Source organism: Leptinotarsa decemlineata, unplaced genomic scaffold (genome assembly GCF_025532065.1).
Source record: "Leptinotarsa decemlineata unplaced genomic scaffold, Ldec_3_MD MMD2_tig00026307_RagTag_RagTag, whole genome shotgun sequence".
Lineage (NCBI taxonomy): Eukaryota > Metazoa > Arthropoda > Insecta > Coleoptera > Chrysomelidae > Leptinotarsa > Leptinotarsa decemlineata.
In genome coordinates, this window is record NW_027412681.1 from 1852251 (window position 1) to 1873026 (window position 20776).

Here is a 20776-nt window from a genome sequence, read left to right on the forward strand (position 1 = left end):
ATAATCAAAGTACAGAAACAGCCCTTGATTAAACGTCTAGAGATAGGATGGTCATTCAGGTCGTTTTTGTGAGGGATTAATTGCATGAAAGTTGAAGACTTTTTTTAGCATTTCCATATTTTTCGTGACTTATAAATTGTTAAATAATACAACTTTGTTCAAATTCCCTGATCAAAAATCGGACAAAGGATCTTGATCATATCCATATAGTGTAGTACTCGTCTGGTGTGGACATAATAATAAAACTTCAAACGTTCATCTATGGTTTCATTTCTTGATAATGATAACAAATGGCCATCCATCTCAATGAATACTGAATACTCACTACTCAGTGAGTAATAAGAGTAATAAGACATAGAGTTGCCATGTCTACACCAATACAATACATGTGTTTTGAAACGGGTATCATACAGTGCTGCCGCAACGTCAATTCAAAAAGTACCCAAATTTACAAGAAAATAGTACCCAAAATGTACTGCGCAAGACTAGGCATGGTACATGCGCATAAGTCATTTCAGACCAAATGCCAGTAATGCCAAACGTGTAATAATGTTATCCATTTAAATTCGGAAAATATATGGAGTAAAAAATTTGCTGGAAACTAAGAAATGTTCCTTAAGAGAAAGATCATAATCAGAACATTTGATAAAAAGGTGTCTTTTTCCTTCTTCAAATTGCTCTTTCACGATAGCAAATGTGTTTTGTTTTAATTAGGTTTCTGTCACAATAGAATGGACAATACTAAAGACGTTTTCAAGTAGCTAGATTCGAGAATTTATTTTTACCTGTCCATATTCCTATTTATTTTGACAAAACAATAAAACCAATTTCTCAAGGTGAGGTGTGAGGTTAGAAGTTGAAACTGCTGTTCTGCTGACTGACTGACAGATGACAGAACCACAGTTCACAGGCACAATACAGAGTTATGATGATAGCTCGCAATTTTGACACAAGTACGGTATTTGCTGATCTGGAACTTGAAACACGGAATTGCATTGTTGCCACACATATTGTTGTTATTTTTTACTGTACTCGATGGGAGTCAACTTGAAAATGTAAAAAATTGGGATTATAGTAAATAGTACCGCATAGTCTACATATTGATCCGGGTAGTATCTTCGTATCAAAATCATGGAATAGTACCGAATGCGGTACAATAGTACCTTAACGGCAGCACTGGTATCATACTATCCTTTTCTGTACAACTTACTGGTGGCGGGGGGGGTTGGCGGGTAATGAGAGGTTATGGAGAGTTTGTTTACATTTGAAGTAAGTTGGACCATAAGACAGTGGCGGTTGGTTTAGTTGATTTTCGGAGGGATATATATTTATAAAATAAATCATTTCAGGTTAAAATGTATTCTGTTTAAATAGTTCCTATAGAAAATCTGATTTATTATTAATGATTATGGAAATGAGGCCAGTTTTTCTACCACCTACTAGATTTTTATTCATGTATGGCTTTATAATAAAGCGCGGGGTTTACTGGGTTAAAATTAAGTCATTTCAAATGAACTAATTCGTAACAATGATAACTGTTAATTTTAAAAGTAATGAACTTTGCTTCATATAATCAGATGAAGAAATTTGTGATTTATTCTCAGATGAACAAGCGGTACGGTTTGTGAGGTCTCATATAAAGAATGTTCGATTAGAAATGTGAATATTTATAACTCCGATTAAGGTTTGATATTATGTGATTTCATTCAAAATTGGTATCTAGGGGTCTTTGTGGACCGACATTATGTTTTTTTTTTAATAATTCATGCTGACGAATTATATAATTACGAAAAATCATTAAAGTAAATGAAAAAAACTGTGAATTGATGGATGTAGCCGTGGTAGGAAATCATAATGAAGAGAGAAATTAAAATTTCTATGTTTTTCACCACTTTTATTTGAGTTTATTGTATAAGTTTGAAAATGTCCGTATAGGACGAAACTGCAGTAATGTTAGTTACAAATAAAAGTGGTAAAAAACATAGAAATTTTGATTCCTCTTCATTATGAGAAAAACTGTATTCAAAAATTAAAAATATGTTTCTCATATATGTGCCATAGGTCATATTCATTCTGTGATCAACAGACTAAAAAGCTTTCTGCTCAATGTTCAGTTTGTACACTAAATAGTTATTCTTGTGCAACTGGTGTTAAATCTGTTATTGCTCACTTAAAAACTAACTTGCGTCACACAAAGAATATTATTTCCGTTTTGGTTTTTCTTTTCTTGGCACGAGGCTTTCGCGTTGCATACGGACAATATTCAATAAGAAATGACGGTGGTCATTTTTTTTAACCTTTTTTGGTTGGGATGTGTCAAACATTAAAATAATATAAAACTAGTTTTAAAAACTTTATTTATAAGGATAAGATCAAAAAAATTATCATTAAAAATATCAAAAATGTTCCCTTTCATTATGTCGGTCCACAAAGACCCCTAGATACCAATTTTGAATGAAATCATGATTTCTGATCGACAATTCTTTATATCAGACCTCACAAACCGTACCGCTTGTTTATCAAAGCTGAGAATAAATCAAAAATTTCTTCTTCTGATTTTATGAAGCAAAGTTCATTTTGAAAATAACATTTATCATTGTTGTGAATTAGTTCATACGAAATAATTTAATTTTAAATCAGTAAACCACGCGCTTTATTATAAAGCCATACATAAATAAAAATCTAGTAGGTGGTAGAAACACTGGCCTTATTTCCATAATCATTAAAAATAAATCAGATTTTCAGTAGGAATTATTTGAACAGAATACATTTTCACCTGAAATGATTTATTTTATAAATATATACTATCCCTCCGAGTATCAACTAAACCAACCGCCACTGTTTTATGGTCCAACTTACTTCCCGTAAACAAACAAAGTTATGCTGCCTTCAATGTAAGGATGCAAAAGGCCTCTCTAATGTCTTTTGTTACTCTGACCTAACTACTGTGACTGTGTCAATGCCAAAGTTCTTCTGTCAATGCTCAGTGTTGCCAACAGCGATTCTAACTACTACATTCTAAAACTTGAAAATTACTACAATAGTTTAAATTATATAGGTACGTGTTTCAATTTGATATAGTATTCAAACTTTTGCAAGCTGGTATTTGTTTCTATAACCTATTTTGAATATCTGGTGCATTAGATTATTATAAAATCACAAAATTTCCCTTACCTGTTTACCCCAGGTATCATTTGTCTCCAGTGGGACTTAATTTCATACCTGCCTTATAAATTGGCCCTGTTATTGGATTAAAGTCATTCATTTGATTCATTTGACTTGTGTGATGTTGAATTTCGGCATTTCGTGATCTGGTGAGTATTGAAATATTTGCTTTTGCTAGTCAGAAACATTTTGATGGAATATTCAAAATAAATATTTAACGTCTGAAAATTTATGTGATTTGAATTTTACGATTCATTTTTACTATGATTTACTACTTATTCAAATTAGTTACACCTACAATTAATTAAAATGTAGTTGGCGTGAAAAAATGTTACAGATACAATCGAGAAACATTCGTCTTTTTATTTTCAAGTGAACTATAGCAGCACTTCTGAATGGAAATTTTTGTTATAACGTGTTATAATGTATAGAAAGTAAAATTATAGCATAATATGAATAAGTGATGGTATTTACATTATTTAACAAGTTATAAATCGTAAAAATGTCAGGAAGAGTTTTAATTTTCATAATCAAATTGTTGTTGTAACAGCTCATCAATATTTATTTATTTCATACACTATTCTACAGGATGAACCCAATTACCGAATAGGGAGTAACAGTGGCATTTACAAATATGTACTTACATAATATAATTTGTGAATCTATATTAAAAACAAAATAAAAACGGGACTGTCAGTTAGCTAAGAAATGTCTTTTGATTTGTATAATCTGGCAGTTGAATATATCTAGGACATGACTAACAGAATTAGAGGTATCGCACATTGTATAAATGGGAGATTTTTTCATTATATTTGTACGCGGAGTGTTGAGATAAAATGTGACACTATTCCTAGATGACCGTCTAGGAACCCAAAAATTCAACATATGTAACAGTTGAGAGCAGGTGATGATATTGTTTATGACCTTGAATAAAAAAAAGAAATGAATAATATTTATTACTTTGATCTTCATTCAACTTGTTTCAAATATTATTCAATCCCTAATAGAAATGACCTGAATTTCCATCGTAGTTCAAAAATTATGTCAGTTTGTTATGAAAATGAAATAAAAAGTAATTTTGTTGCCGCATAGAATAGTTACAAAAAATAGAATGGCAACTGACATAAACGACAATTACAAAGAATAGCCAACACAGGAAAAAAAAAGTACTGCGAACCAAAGCCGCTCTGATATAGACGGTAAAATGAATACCGTGAAAACTCTTTCCAAACAGCAAATAGGGTTATACAATTCGGACACCATCTACATATACAGGGTGAAACATAAGTGCGTTAAATTATGCAAGTGACGTATTCTTAAGACAACTTTAAGAAAAAAAGTTTATATGAACTTGTGTCCGGAGATGCTTCGTGACGGATGTGTGGATTTGGTTTACAGATATGAATAGATCATAGTTATGTAAGTCAGTCTTCGCTCCACAGTAAATAACTGTAAAGTTTCCAGCATCAATGATATAGGAGTAGACCTACTACATCGCAATACTATTCTCATTGCTCGATTTTGTAGCTTTTGTAATTGGGATCATATCAAAGCAGTATACTAATGTAGGGAAATATTCAAAATGAGGTTGAATGATAGTATTATACACAGTTATTCTGGAATTCAGACTTGAGTTTTGGGACACTCCAGAAAAGAAATACAGTTTTTTCAAGATTTTTTGTATATATTCAAAGTGGCTACTAAATAATAAATGATTATCCAACATAAATCCCAGATATTTAAATTCCTTTACAATTTTAATTTTTTCATTGTTCATTTCTATGTTGATGTTACTACTATTTATTAAGATAAATACTCGTCATGATAAGGATTCCTACTGATTTGCTTTAGTTGAACCCAGTTGAAAACATATTAGAAAGAAAGAAAGAAATAAATAAATTTATTCATTCATGGACCAACTACATGGTATCGAACATGTCAACTTATACTTATAAATATGTAAACAAACAAACATGTAAATATACATTCAATACATATAAACATAGGACCATAAAATACAGATATATATACATATATGTATAAATAAAAATGTAAAAACGTATAGATGTACAAGTGTAAAAATGTAAGATTAAAACATAAAAGAATAAGATTATTTACACACAGATATCCACAAAAACTCAATCAGCGAAATACTCTTGTAATGTATAATAAGATTTAGCCAATAAGAAATCTTTCAGTGATTTTTTTAATTCGATAGTATTACAGGCCTTCATTAGATTAGGGAATTTATTATATATTTTTACCAGCATAAGTTGGCGATTTTTCAAATGCGGATGTTCTGTGAGTCATTGTTATTAAATTTGAAGCATTTCTAGTGCAATATTGATGGTGGTAATTGTTTTTTATTAGCTCATTTTCATGCTTTTTAATGTGTAAGCAACTTTTATAAATATAAATGCAGCAAACTGTCATAATCTTTTTACTCTTAAAAATTTCCCTGCAAGAATCACGTGGCTTCATGTTGAACATCATTCTAACAATTCGTTTTTGTAGCATTTCCCCATAACGTGATGTGAAAAGATAGTGCAGAATATACTAATGCATAATAAACTTGGATAAGTATATTCTCATGAAGTTCATACCTCAATTGCAGAATTGCGAAGTATGATTTGGATAGTTTTTTAGATAAACCTTCAATATGCTCAGACCATGAGAGTGATTTATCAATCATTACACCCAGAAACTTAGTGGAGTTATGTGTCTGTAGGACTTTACTATCGATCAAATTGTTCTTATTGAAATATATAATTTTTGTTTTCTGTGCATTTAGCATCAGTTTATTGGAATGACAATATTTTGTCATTTCACTAATACAGAGTTCGACCGATAAAATCATATCCTCCATAGATGACTCAGCTATAGCAAATGTTGTATCATCAGCAAAATTGATTAGATAAAAGCGCCTATCGACATTAATTGGGAGGTCATTGAGAAATAGTAAGAAAAGCAATGGTCCCAGAATTGAACCTTGCGCTACTCCAACATCAACTGAATATCTTTCTGACTCAACGCTCTCTATTTCTACAAAGAATTGTCTATTTGATAGGAATGAAATGATCCAGTCAAGAATATTTCCTCTAATGCCAATATTATACAGTTTGGAAGCCATAAACACTTTATCAATCCAGTCGAAAGCTTTAGACAAGTCAAAGAAAATTCCTGCCACGTGCTTCCTATTGTCCATATTCCTAGATATGAAATCAACTAAAAGGGTAGTAGCAGATTCAGTTGACCTGCCCATGCGAAATCCATGTTGAGAATCAGATAAAATTTTATGACTTATTAAAAAAATTATTAAAATTAACCTTTTCTGATTCATCAGGAGGGGTGAGAAGAAGTAAAAGAAAGAGGCCTGTGAATATGTCCTGGCTGGCCGACAGCCAGATGCACAAAGTGGGGTACCCCAACCTCCATGCTGGCTACTCTGAAGAAGATAGTAGAGACGCCGTTGATGCTCATAACACTATGGAAATAACGCGCAGGATAACCCGCAGAAAGAATGACATTTCGCTACACCACCAGGTAAGGATACACGGTCGGTTTTTCTGTAATTGTGATCCTTGAAGCGAGTTTTGGCAGACATCCAAGTTTGCCCAACGTATCTCTGTATATTCGTATTGTTGTTCAAACGATAAATTAACCCTCAGGTCTTCGAATTCGAAGCTGAAGACGTCACGACTAGACGTCGCAGACGCAGAAATCTAGATATAGAGCCCATCAGGGAGTCCAACGATAAGGAGAACAAAAAAGATAGCGGCCTGGTGAACGGAAGATCGAGTGGCAGGTTGAGGAATCTGGTGAAGATGGAAAGTTACATGGAAGATAAACGTAGCGACAACGACCACGAAGATAGAGGAGAAATGGACGAGAGTAAGGATCAGGACGATCATGAAAAACCGAAAGTCAACGGAAATGTGGGTATGTAGATGTTGTGAAAGGGTGTGCAGTTTTTGTTGGACGTTTTTTTAACTGATGCTTCGTCTTGGACAAAGATTTGTGATGAATTTAAATGTTTTCAAAATATTTCACTTCAGCCGTTTCATTATCTTTATTAAACAAATAATGTACATATTGGTCAAGACTGTCAAAAGCCTTGAGAATTACATCCAAATTTTCTATCTCTATCTCTGACGGTCATATCCTCTTATTATAAAATAACATTTTTTAATCATTTTCTCATTTGCTATGACAAATCATTTCACCTCATTTCATTTGGCATATTTCATCTGTCAACTTTTATATTTTTTTGGCAAATGCCCGTTTTTTCTTTTAAATCTAACTTTGGTGAGTTTATTTTATAATTTCATCATTCATTAATTGCTTCCATTTTTTATTGTTGTAGATATTTTTCAAAAAGAATGAATTTTTTCCGAAAGCTTGAATAACAAAAAACAGTGCTTCGACTACAATGCCCCAAAAACCGAAGAAACTTTTAATTCTACCAGTGAGTCGAATATCTTTGTCGTGTATTTTGATTTAAATTCAAAATTCACCAATAGACAGATGTTTCAGCCTGTTGGGCATCGTCAGTACTGGGTAGGCGGTTTTTGATTGAAGACAAACTGAGAAACCTCAATTGAGGATCGCCTGCTTGGTACTGATGGTGCTTAACAGGCTGAAACAGGTGTCTTGGGGTAGCTCTTGAAGTGAAATCAAATTGTGGATGATCTGATTAGTACTCATCTATTTTAGCTTTTCATTTTCATGGAATTATTTTCCAGCAGCTTTACTGCATTAACTTTCGATGAAAAAAAACTAGAGGTCAGTATTTAAAAAAATTAAGTTTAGGATGAAGTCTAATGAACGAAACATCGTATTGCAAAGTGATTTATATCAGATTATAACAAATATGAAAGAGTATTGAAAGTTCCTTGTGTATCTTTTTATATCACTCAAGATTGAGGTAGTACAGTCAAAAAACCGAAATTCAGCAATTCTAGTTTTTGGCGGCTATTTTTAAAATAACCATTGATATTCTTGATCTGAAAAAGAATTATTCTAGTTATTCAAAATAGAAATCTTTTGTCCAATTTAACCGACCTTGTAGTTCTTACTCGTTCCGAAATAGCAACAGTGGATTAGTTAAAAAAGGGGGCTTGTATATATGTTTCTGCAGTCAGCAATCTGAAAATCAAAAGTCCAGGTTGAACTGCGTCTGTAGTTTTCAGTTTTTTTTTGTTTTATCTTCGACTTTGAAGCCAGTTTCAAGAAAGTATAACTGTCTAGCCTCCTGTCTCAACATGCCTACTCCTCAGTTTTATTTTCACATGCAACACCCTGTATACTATTACATTTTTGAAATCTGCTCAATTTACTGAATCCGATGATACCCCATAGTGGAAATTTGAATTATGGATGAAAACACATGATTCTGTCAGGTGGCCTACAAGATCACCTGACTTAACCCATTTTGACCTCCTTTAGGTCCTCGCGGTTTATCGAAGATGTTGCCCTGAAACAATGAACCAACTTTTAGCGTTTCGATGAACTATTATCGTTAGTTAGTTAATGAGTACATTGTTGGAGATTGAAAATGAAGTAAAAATGTTTTGTATCGCAGATGAATCCCCGAAAAAACCCAACGACAGCAAACTGCCACAGTCTTCCAACAGCGACGAACAAGACTGTATTCCGTTGACCAGATTGAGAACAAATCCCGCCAGAACTAGGACTGACAGTTTACCGAACGATATGCTACGCAACTCTACGTTTCCTGTTACCAGAAACAGGACTGACAACTTATCCGCCAACCTGTTGCGTAATGCAAGTTACCCCACGAGAACGATAAAGCCAGTAAGGGCTGAGAAAGTATTAGGTGCGTAACATTTCTTGAAAGTTTCTTGAAAATTCTGGATTTAATTTTTTTGTTTCTAGATTCTAGTTCCGAAACTGAAGAGGAGAGGAGGAAGTACTCTTTGAGGGATCGTAGACCCAAACCTGCTCCAAAGACTAGTAAGTTTGAAGTTGTTAGATTAGATTGTCGGGAAGCTGGCCCATGGCCTTTTCAGATCTATTTCGATGCTCCTTGGTTGTTAAAGCTCATTGTCTAGCTTGATCTCTTTGATGAGACTCCATAGCCTTGACATTGACCCCATCATAGAGCTGACAGCCTCTGTAGCACATGCAGTGCAGTTTCTTCCTCTTCTTGACAGAACCTGTCAGACCTATGTTTCTCATATGTTTCCTGAGTCGGTTATTCTCCGTTAGTAGACCCAACACTACCCTTACAACCTCATGGTTGTGGTTTAGCAGGTTTAGTTATTTGTGACCTGCCATTGAGATAATTTTTTGAACCAACTTAAGGCTATTCCATCGATTCCATAATATCTCAGTTTACGAAGTAATATTTGCCTATCGATAGTTTAAAATGCCCTTTTGAAATCAAGGAACACTGCTACTATACATTTTTCGCTATCGATTTCATTCTTCCATTTTGAAACTGTTAATTGAAGGGTAGTTTCACACACAGGTTATTTTTAGTAAAGTACCTAGTAATTTGTTCATGTACAACAATTTCCAAAACTTTCTCTATAATCGGCAAAGTATTTATTGCTGTGAAGTCCGATATTTCAACTGCATTATTTATTTTTGGGATGGGAATAACTGTACTTTTTTTCAACATATTTGGAAAGTTACCAGGCGACATTGATGTTTGTATTAAGTTTACGAGATGAAATCCAAGTGTAAAAAGTGTTAACTTCAAAAATTCAGCAGACATTACTTTTTCAGCATTGCCTTTATTTTTGAGAGAAAAAATAATTGACTTCAGGTTACTTATATCAATCTTCTCGAATTCAACAAATCTCATTTCTATATCATTTATATTTTGAGGAGAATTGGAAATATCTTCAATGCTTTCTTTCAACAAAAAATGAATTGAAGTTGTTAGCAGCTTGTAGCTCCGTTCTCGCTTTGACGACAGATTAGTAATTAAATTAATAGATTTGAAATTTAATGGTTGTTTTTCACCTTTTATCAATATTTTCATTCTTTTCCATATTTCCCTCAAGTTATCACTATTCTCATCAATTTTGTTGAGGCTTTTTGATTTTTAACATATCAGCAACTTGATTCCGTCTCAGTTTATATCGATTCCAGGACTCCTCCTTCTCACTTCCGGAAGTTTTAATGAATTCTTTGTAAGCCATGTCTCTAAGTTTCGAAGCAGCCTTTAATGTCACAAAAATTCAAAACTGTTCTGAGTAACTGTTCATATATTGCTTTCTCAGAAGTTCAAAATGTTTAAATTATGAATATATCGATTGTTTTTTAACTATATTACACAACTAGAAATACAAATTAATTCAAAGAACTAAGATTATATAAAAAAGGAAAGAAGAAAAAAAATCACATATATCATATATTATATGTATATATATATATATACATATATATATATATATATATATATATATATATATATATATATATATATATATATATATATATATATATATAATTCATATATCGATCGAAATTCAATAACACTATCCATATTTCATTAGTTTGGACTTCCAATTGTCTAATATAATATAAATTGATTTGTAAACTCTGAAAAAACAAATAAAAAATTAATAAGCTTAACCGAAAATAACAATTTTATTAAACAAAAAACTGAAATTACAAAGAAATAACATACAAGCAACAACCAAAACAAATGAAATTGAAATATTAATAAAAGCTGAAAAATAAAAATTAAAAATTATTATTAACAAAATATGAAAAATTAAAATTGAAAGATTTCAAACCAAGTTATGTTATGATGTTTCGATAATGATAACAGCTTTTATTAATATTTCAATTTTATTTGTTTTGGTTGTTGCTTGTATGTTATTTCTTTGTAATTTCAGTTTTTTGTTTAATAAAATTGTTATTTTTGGTTAAGCTTATTAATTTTTTATTTGTTTTTTCAAGGTTTTCAAATCAATTTATATTATATTAGACAATGGAAGTCCGAACTGATGAAATACACCACGAAACATTGTCAACCACTTTCAAACAAACACTATCCATGATAATACAGGGATGGTCTAAAAAGTTTGCGACCTCAACATGAATATAGCAGTACTCGGAAATAATAAAACCTCGCGAATTTCGTTGTTTCTCTGTTGACAGGTACTCACCAACGTTTATTACCTTTTTCTGATAATATTATTTATGGTGATTGATATTCGATGGCTAAGAGAGAATTAAAAAAAAAGGTAACAAGTTGCTAACGGCAGTTAATGCTATTAGGAGGGCAGTGGTTGTATTTTTTTTTATCAAGAAATAAAAATATGGCTGGGACAGAAATTTATTTAATCTCAAAAATATGATAGCTTCACTGGTAGATAGTATCAAAAGTCTCAAACCACGATTTGAAAAAGTGCAGGCCGTTCTTCATCTTCTGAAGAAGCCAACTTGGTTGGTGAAACGTACTTCGAGAAAAGTATTGCATTTCTGGTGTTTTGAAATTGAAGATTTCAATTTTATTGTTCCAACTAATAATTTTTTGATAACCCTGTCACCGTATTCTCTCTGTTCAGTGCAAACTTCCGTTCTGAGAACCAGAGACATCAGAACTAGAAGACACTTCCAACGCCGCAGGCAAGACTCGTCGAGTTCTGACGAATCTTCTTCTTCGGACGTACGTCGAGGGTAAGTTTTCGCTTTTCTTATTTTTTTTACCAGCTTCTCATTGACGTATCCTTCAGGAAACCTCCAAAGAGTCCCCACTCCAAAAACGAGAAAATGAAATCTGGGGCCGGAGGTAGCACCAAAATCGTTCCTATCAAACCGGAAACTCTGGACGCCAGCGTCAGGTTCAACAGCATCGGTGGTTTGGATAGTCACATCCAGTGTTTGAAGGAGATGATATTGCTTCCGATGATGTATCCAGAAGTGTTCAGGCAGTTCCAGATACAGCCGCCAAGGGGAGTGCTTTTCCATGGCCCGCCAGGTAAATATATTACTCGAAATATTGTTGAGGGAAGGTTTTGGCTTTCTACTTCTCCATATTTATAGGAAAGAATGTGGGAGTCTTGCTAAAGGAAGAAAGCAATTCATTTCCAAATAAACTCTTTACTCAATTTAAGTAACAAACATACCAATCTTGACCACAATTATTCGATAAATAATTATTCACTTGCAAAAACAGAGAGCTGCAAAGACTTGTGAGTAATCTTTGATACCAAACTCTCATTTGCCCTTCACATAGAGAAAAGTGTAACTGCTGCAAAAAGAATGTTGAGGTTCTATTGGAATTGTGAAGATTTCAAACACATGGAACGTTTTATCACTCTCCTCAAATCATATGTTAAATCCTGTTTAGAATATCAAATCAAATTCGAATCAAATCAAAATTTATTCATCTCCAAAGTCCATACAAATGTTCATAACAGAACCTACAAACTACAACACTACAAATACAAAATAAGTATTAAAAGTTAATAAACATGGAAAGTTACAAAAATACAAACTTCAAATATAAGTATATATTGAAAAAAAAAAAAAGTTCTGTCTGTTTATAGATACAATCACAAAATATTAAAATAACAGTACGTTAATGATAGTGATAATATAAGAAAATATAATAATGCACATACACTTACATCAAAAAATGCGTTTCCTTCCAAGTATTTGTGAAGAGCGTTCCTGAAGGGATTTTTTATATGTTTCCTGGTATTACTGCCTCATTTGAATGTCCACTGCGTTCTGCATCATCAGCATCTCTACGACCAGATTTGAAGTCGGCAAACCAACGTTTAATAGGCTGGTTTCGTGATTTTTGGTTTACAGTTCAGTTGATAGTAATTTTAAATTGAAAAAGAGTGCACTTTGTTTCAGCTTTTTAAATACCGTTGTTCCCCCGTACTTAATTATTGAAAATGGGATTTTCTAGGCCCATGACGTCACGGGCCTAGTCCCGCTTCTTGTTCGATTGACCAATAGAAGCAATACAAATAATCAACAAGAAACAAGAAATGCATCGGGAGAGAAAATTAATCAAGCATGGGATCCAAATAACACAAAACGCAACGAAAACGTGATTTTCAAAATATCTGCGGCAGTAGACATTTTCATGTTGATATCATAGAAATTGAATCACGTTAACTTTTAAGTTAATGAAAAAATTCTTCACATAAAATCTACACGAAAACCATGATTGGAAATGACCTAACCTACCTTTTATAAAAGGAAACGTTCTTTAATTATAACAAACACATCGAATTATAACAGTTGTATTTACACCGAGTTGACAACAATAACAACAAAAATGGCGTCTGTCAAATTGAATAACTATATTTTAGTTCTGTAATGGGATACTAAAAACCAATACACGTGGCAACACCGCTGGAGACACGATGAATTTTACTGGTCAACAGACACGCGGCCAATTTAAACTCTTGCTTCTCGAATTTTTTTTTTTTTCTGCAAATATAAAGAGATCTTGGGACCGATTAGGCTTGATACGTAAAATATACCCCTAACTTGTTGTGGGAGGTCGTGTGGCTTCAATTCTTGCATCAGCTGTATCTTAGAAGGTTTTACACCCAAATCTTTTCGCAAAATTTTCCACGTAGTGGAGTAACAGAGGCCCAATTGCTGCGAACGGCGGCGAATCGACTTTTCATGGTCATCACGAACACTGGCGGATACAGCCGCAGTATTTTCTTCGGTCCTCACTCTACATATGCGTGTTGGTGGTTTAATACCCAGTAATGTAAACTGGATTCGAAATTTAGCCCATAAATTGAAAGAAGTGCACGATGCACTTTCTTCACCGAGCATGAATTTTGGTAATAAAATTCAATAATTTACAAGCGTTGTTCATTCTTAAGTCAATTCATGGTTAAATTATAGACCAAACTGAACAAGTTTGACAATGACACAAGACACGATTCACGCTTGATCTTTGAAAAAACAGTGTTGCAAAAAAGATACCAGCAAAAAAATCACTCTCTATATTTCATCTACGTATTGCCACTTCTTGAGAAACCGATACTACCTTTACATCTTCCAATCTATTTCATAATTTGGGTTCGATCTCTCAATTTATTTGATTCACATTGATTCTTTTTGTAATGTATAAAGGATATTTTACAGAAATATACTCGGGTTTTTCCAATTGCTTGAAAATTTTGTGATACATACAGGTTTTTTTTCAAATGCCGTTTCATCATTGTTGGACTATGGTTTTTAAATAATAGGGATAATAGGAACTTCACGAATTTTTTAATTTTTTTTCCATTATATAATGAATTTCATATATATATCTTTATTTAGATATAGACATATATATATATATATATATATATATATATATATATATATATATATATATATATATATATATACATATATATATATATCTTTATTTAGTTGAAAAACTAATTCATTTACAATAGTAAATACATTATCACGTTATAAATAATATAAATAAAATAATATCAATATGAAAAAATACAAACATTCTGATTAAAAATACATATGTATAAATAAAAAGTTACATAAGAAAGTCATACATATGAATATACTATATTTTCATTAAGAAATCCTCCAATTGTCTTTTGAATATATTTATCGAATCACTATCTTTAATTTCTTGTGGGAGGTCAATAAAACAATCTACTCTATAAAATAAAGAATTATGTGTTTGCAACATATTTGCTATGGGTGTTATCCTCGAATATTGTAAGATTATTCACATAGCACGATTCTGCATCTTTTGTAGTCTGTTTATTTCATTTTGATTGAGAAAAAACAGAATGGTAGAACAATAATTCAAATGTGAAAGGATTATGGAGTTGTAGACTAATAATTCAGACCACTGGCTCATACATCTCAAATAGTTGATTTTGTAAGCTATTGTTTTGATAACTTGAATAGCATGTTCCTTGAATTTCAAGTTGCTGTCAATAGTTACACCCAAGTACACGAATTTGTTCACCTTCTCTATATTCCTGCCATTCAATCGTAGAAGTAGGTTTTCATTATTATGATCTCTGTGTTTCCCTAATAACATTCATTTTATTTCATTAACGTTTGCCTTCAGCAGATTTGCAGAGCAATATCTATACACCCTTCCAAGACTAGCATTTATAGTATCAACACACTCATGTACATCTTCACTACTAAAGTACAGTAGGATATCGTCGACGAATAAGTGAATTCTACATTATTCTGTTGTGGAATAACAATGGTCCCAAACTAGACCCTTGGGGTACATATTATTTTGCATTTCATCCGAATAAACTTCCTCTATTTTCAAACTTTGCTGTCTATTGCTCAGATAATTCATGATCCAGTTTAGTGCTATTCCATCAATATCTAAGCTTTCAATCTCTCTAATCAGTCTGCGTCTATCTACAGTTTCAAATGCCCTTTGAAGGTCAAGAAATACTGCAATAGTATACTGATCCATTTCCGCACCTTTCTTCCAATCTGTTAAAACACATTGTAACGCAGTTTCACAACTATGTTTGCTCCGAAAACCCGATTGATACTCACAAAGGACCATATTACTCTCCAAATAATCCACTATCTGTTCATATACAGCCCTTTCCAATACTTTAGCTGTAGCATTAATCATGTTTATTGGTCTCAATTGAATAGCTTGGTTTGTATTTGGAGTACATATTTCGAATTTATTTTTTTCACATATTTTCATATACAACACAAAGTGTTTTTAGAATACGTTAGTTATGGATTTTCTGATGTATCGGCGGGTATGTTATGGATATTTCAGATGTATACATCATAAAATGTCATGAATAAACTTATATTATTATTATTACCTTTATTTCTTTCAAGGTACTGGCAAAACTTTGATAGCTAGAGCTCTTGCTAATGAATGCAGTTTTGGCAAACGAAAGGTGGCTTTCTTTTTACGCAAAGGGGCCGACCTGCTCAGCAAGTGGATCGGAGAATCCGAGAAGCAACTGAGACTCTTGTTCGAACAGGTAAGATTCCATTCAATAACGTGCCTTCAACTACGATACAATAATTTACATTTTAGGCTGCCGAAATGAAACCTTCCATTATATTCTTCGACGAGCTCGATGGCCTAGCTCCTGTGAGGTCGTCCAGGCAAGACCAAGTACATGCTAGCATCGTGTCGACTCTATTGGCCCTCATGGATGGACTGGCAGATAGAGGAGAGGTCATCGTGATAGGGGCTACCAATCGAATAGACACAATCGATCCAGCATTGCGGAGGCCAGGCCGATTCGACAGGGAACTGTTCTTCCCTCTACCTTCTAGAAGTGTAAGTATTTTATATACCAATGTAACGTATATTGAAATATATTATGGGCGAGGTTCTATAAATTCCAGTTGATTATCTATTCTCAAGTCTAATGCGTTTACATATCTACATATCTATCTATCTATTTTTCCGTTAACCAGTTAACATAAATCTGTTAATGGTGAATCCAATAGTAAGAACATAAATGATTGAAATCCGGCCCGACGGACCAAGAAATATAGGGAACTTATAAAATTGACAGTAAAGAAGTAATTCAAATCCGGCTCGAAGGACCAAGAAATATAGAAAACTAATGAAATCGGCTTTTTTTAGGAACGTGGAGAAATCCTGAACGTCCATACTTCCGCTTGGTCTAACCCCCCGAACAGGCAAATGCTGGATTATCTGTCGGAGAATACTGTGGGTTACTGCGGTTCGGATCTTAGGGCACTGTGTTCTGAGGCGGTTATACAGAGTTTCAGAAGGACATATCCGCAGGTGTACAGTTCCGAACATAGATTGCTACTGAATCCTGAGAACGTAAAGGTAAGTTGAACCAGTTTCCATATTATTCCTACTCGAAAAAAATATGTTTGTTTCACAATGATTGTCGTGTTTCAGGTAGAGAAAGTGGACTTCATGAGGGCGAAGTCGTTACTGGTGCCTGCTTCACACAGAGTTACCCAGGGTTTGGGAAGGAAACTCTTGCCAATATTAGAACCAGTTCTACAGGACCCCATGAAGAAGTCCTTGAGTCTTCTGGAACAGACATTCCCACACGGTTTAAGCGCTACCTTATCAAAGTAAGTTTTTGTTCTCGTCGAGTGCGTTCAAATTTTGGGGTACTTCAAAGCTCTCAATTGGGGCCTCTTTCATTCGGTTCAATATTTCAAGTGTATCTTTTTTTCCAGGGTGAAATTGTCTCCCAATTTGCGACCCGCTCAACTGCTAATTACTGGTGACGGTCCAGAGCATGGGCAGACTTCCCATCTGGCACCTGCCATCCTTTTCAAAATGGAACACATCCATGCATATCTCCTGGACCTTGCTGCCCTCTACCAGGAATCTGGTAGATCTGCTGAAGAAGCTTGCATACTGGTAAGTCACTTGAAATGATATGCTATACTTTATCATGAATTCTTGACAATTATGGTATGATAATGATAATAATAATAGATTTTTTGAATGAGTGGGAATCCCTGATATACAAATGTGAAACAAGGTACACTCTAATAAAAATAATAATAGTGATAACCTTCATTTCACAGAAATACTTCACGTGTTACAAGACATATACTTCTCTATTCAAAAAGTGTTCAGCAACTTCTCTAGTGATTCGGTGATCCATAACGATTTTCTTCACTTTCTCAACATTTTCATTGGTTGACGATCTCTCTGCCACTCTATTTGACAATATTCCAGATGATGCTCTTAATATCTTAGCTGAACTTATAAACCGATCCTTCAATCTGGGCCTCTTCCCAGAGTTTTTAAAAATTTCCATTGTGGTCCCTATTCATAAAGGTGGGAACAATAGCGACCCATCGAACTTTAGGCCTATAACTCTAATTCCCACCCTGGCCAAAATAATCGAAAAATTGGTGCAGGAAAGGTTGCTAAGGTTTTTATGCCGAAACAACATACTAAGCGAGGATCAATTCGGATTTCAAAAACGCAAGAATACGAATGATGCCATATTGGCGCTAATGACCAAAGTCTACAAACGAATTAATGAAGGGCAATCAACCGCGGCAGTATTTTGCGACCTAACCAAGGCCTTTGATTGCGTAAATCACCAAATTTTATTAGACAAACTTGATTATTATGGTTTCAGAGGAATTAGCCTGCAGTGGTTTAGATCTTACCTGGAGAATCGTAGCCAGTTGGTAAAAACTGACCACTATTCACGTATTGGAGCTACTAGATGTGGTGTGCCTCAGGGTTCGGTACTGGGACCTATTTTATTTTTGTTATATGTCAACGATATCTCCCATTTGAATATATCTCGGAGGTTCACGTTATTTGCAAATGATACCACTATACTTTGGCACAGTGGTGATGAAACATCTTTACACAATGTCATACAACGTGATCTTGAAACAATAAGAACGTGGTTTGACAATAATCTTCTTGTACTCAACATCTCCAAAACTAACTTGTTAACCTTCAAATGTGAATTGGACACAATAATTCTTGATTCAACTAATATTGACATTTTCCCCTGCACAAAATTCTTGGGTCTTCATATTGACAGTAACCTGAGATTCGATGAACATGTTAAAAAACTGTCTAAAAAACTATCCTCTGGGTGCTATGCCATTAGAGTCATCAATAATGAGGTAGGATTTGCAGCAGCAAAATCTGCCTACCATGCATTAATTGAATCGCATATAGGTTATGCAATTGCTTTTTGGGGTGCATGCAATAAAAATTTATTACAGATGATCCAAGTTGTACAAAAAAGAGCCATTAGAGCCCTCTTCAAGATTAAGAGTCGCAAATCGTGCAAAGAATACTTTAAAAATCACCAAATCCTCACAGTGATCTCTATTTTTATATTGGAAACATCTTGTTTGATTCATAAGCACCGTGATCTATGTAAAGGAGCGTCATCGTCTTACAATACCCGATCTTCCCAAAACTCGACTCTTATGTTGCCTATACCCAAAAGTCGCCTCGTAAAGGACTCTATTATATATAACGGCTTGAAAATATACAACTACCTTCCAGCAAGAATTGGGGAAATCAAGAATTATAATAGATTCAGAGGTAGTGTGAAGGTTTTACTCTTTGATCATCCCTTCTATAGCTTGGATGAATTTTTTATAGCCAAATTATCTGAATGAATAATGTACCATTATTTACTCTAATTTGATCAGATCCTGTGTTTATTTGTGTTTATACATCTGTAAGTGTTATTTTAACTATATTTTAACATACATCCATGTACGACAACTGACTTGTCAACAAGAATTCTATTCTTTCGACAATAAAGCATATTCTGATTCTGTTGTTGCACCACCTGTAAACATTTTTTTGACCCAGAGTACAATCACTATATGCCATTGTCAACATTTCAAGTGTTGATACTCTATACAAAAATGTGTAACTTTTAAAACCTTAAAAACTTTAATTTGATGACAGTCAGTCAAGTATGATTATCCATCCAAATGCCTTGGTAGATAATGATGATAGTAATAACATTGATTTTCCAGTTCAAAAGCTTACATTTCAATGTTTTTCATAGGTTTTTAGTGAAGCTAGAAAAAATATTCCAAGCATCGTGTACATTCCAAACATAGACAAGTGGTGGGCCTTAGTTTCCGAAACTGTTAGGGCCATCTTCATGTCGCAGCTGACTCAACTGGACCCCAATATTCCGATATTGTTTTTAGCAACTTCCAGCGTTCTGTACAACAACTTACCTTGTGAGGTAGGTTTTCTTACACTTTCCCAGTTTGTCGTTGATTGCTCATCGTAAATTCGTTACCTTCCAGGTCCAAAACATATTCTCGCACTATAGGAAGGAGGTGATCGAAGTGAAACCTCCTACCGCAGAGGTGAGACGGCTGTTCTTCAAGCCGCTCATAGTTGAGGGCAGTTTGAAGCCCATGAGGAGTTCTCGAGACAGGCCAAAGACTCCTCCTCCTCTTCCCAGAGCCCCTACCCCTCCACCCACGCCCTTGAACGAGGAACAGATCAAGAAGTTGTACGAAACGGAAGAGCACACTCTCAGGGAGCTCAGGATATTCCTGAGAGATATGTGCAAGAAGCTGGCGAATAATAAATTGTAAGTTCATTTAGTACAAATGGTAATCAGTTAAGTGGTTTAGTTATTTAATAATTTTTTTCGTGAAGGGTTAGTTGGGTAACAGGATCAATTTTTCTTGAAAAAAATAAGTGTTTTCTTCCCAACGTTTCGAATTTAATTAAATTTTTCTTCAGGGCTGCCAAACAAATACTAAACAACGCAGCATCTTCAAACGTGAAACATATGCTTGATAGATTGTGTACTTTCTAATGCAGTGACATTTTTCAAACAACTACCGCCATCTCTTGGTCAGGCCGGGTAGTTCTGGGAATACCTTCGTAAATATGTAAAATAAAATCACTCAAGTATAAAAATGGGTCTCATATTTTACTACTTGCCAAAGTAAATTTCTTGTAAAATTTCGGATATGCTTCACTTCCCGATTTGAAAAAAAAAAAACAGTTGTAAAACAGATTAGTTTGACAATATTCAACTTTATATTTGAAATCCGAATTCTGTTAGCTCGTTTTGTTTTTGTACATCAACATTATTGAAAACTTTTTATGATTCAAACTAAGAAAATTGGGGGTTTCAAAAGAGAACCAAAAAAACTT

The 20776-nt window shown here is 33.8% G+C and overlaps 1 protein-coding gene across 4 annotated transcripts in view; it reads left to right on the top strand.

Annotated features, from left to right (window-relative positions):
- The window catches only part of LOC111502913 (ATPase family AAA domain-containing protein 2), a 56476-nt gene that overhangs the window by 29105 nt on the left and 6595 nt on the right, over window positions 1-20776 (top strand). For all 4 annotated transcript variants that reach the window (XM_074181111.1, XM_074181113.1, XM_074181112.1 and 1 more), the window contains 13 exons: window positions 6509-6708; window positions 6834-7104; window positions 8747-9001; window positions 9061-9138; window positions 11712-11823; window positions 11880-12124; window positions 15979-16127; window positions 16184-16432; window positions 16745-16957; window positions 17033-17214; window positions 17323-17509; window positions 19659-19844; window positions 19909-20201. In XM_074181111.1, the coding sequence (XP_074037212.1) occupies window positions 6509-6708; window positions 6834-7104; window positions 8747-9001; window positions 9061-9138; window positions 11712-11823; window positions 11880-12124; window positions 15979-16127; window positions 16184-16432; window positions 16745-16957; window positions 17033-17214; window positions 17323-17509; window positions 19659-19844; window positions 19909-20201 (2620 nt within the window). The remainder of the gene's footprint in view (window positions 1-6508; window positions 6709-6833; window positions 7105-8746; window positions 9002-9060; window positions 9139-11711; window positions 11824-11879; window positions 12125-15978; window positions 16128-16183; window positions 16433-16744; window positions 16958-17032; window positions 17215-17322; window positions 17510-19658; window positions 19845-19908; window positions 20202-20776) is intronic.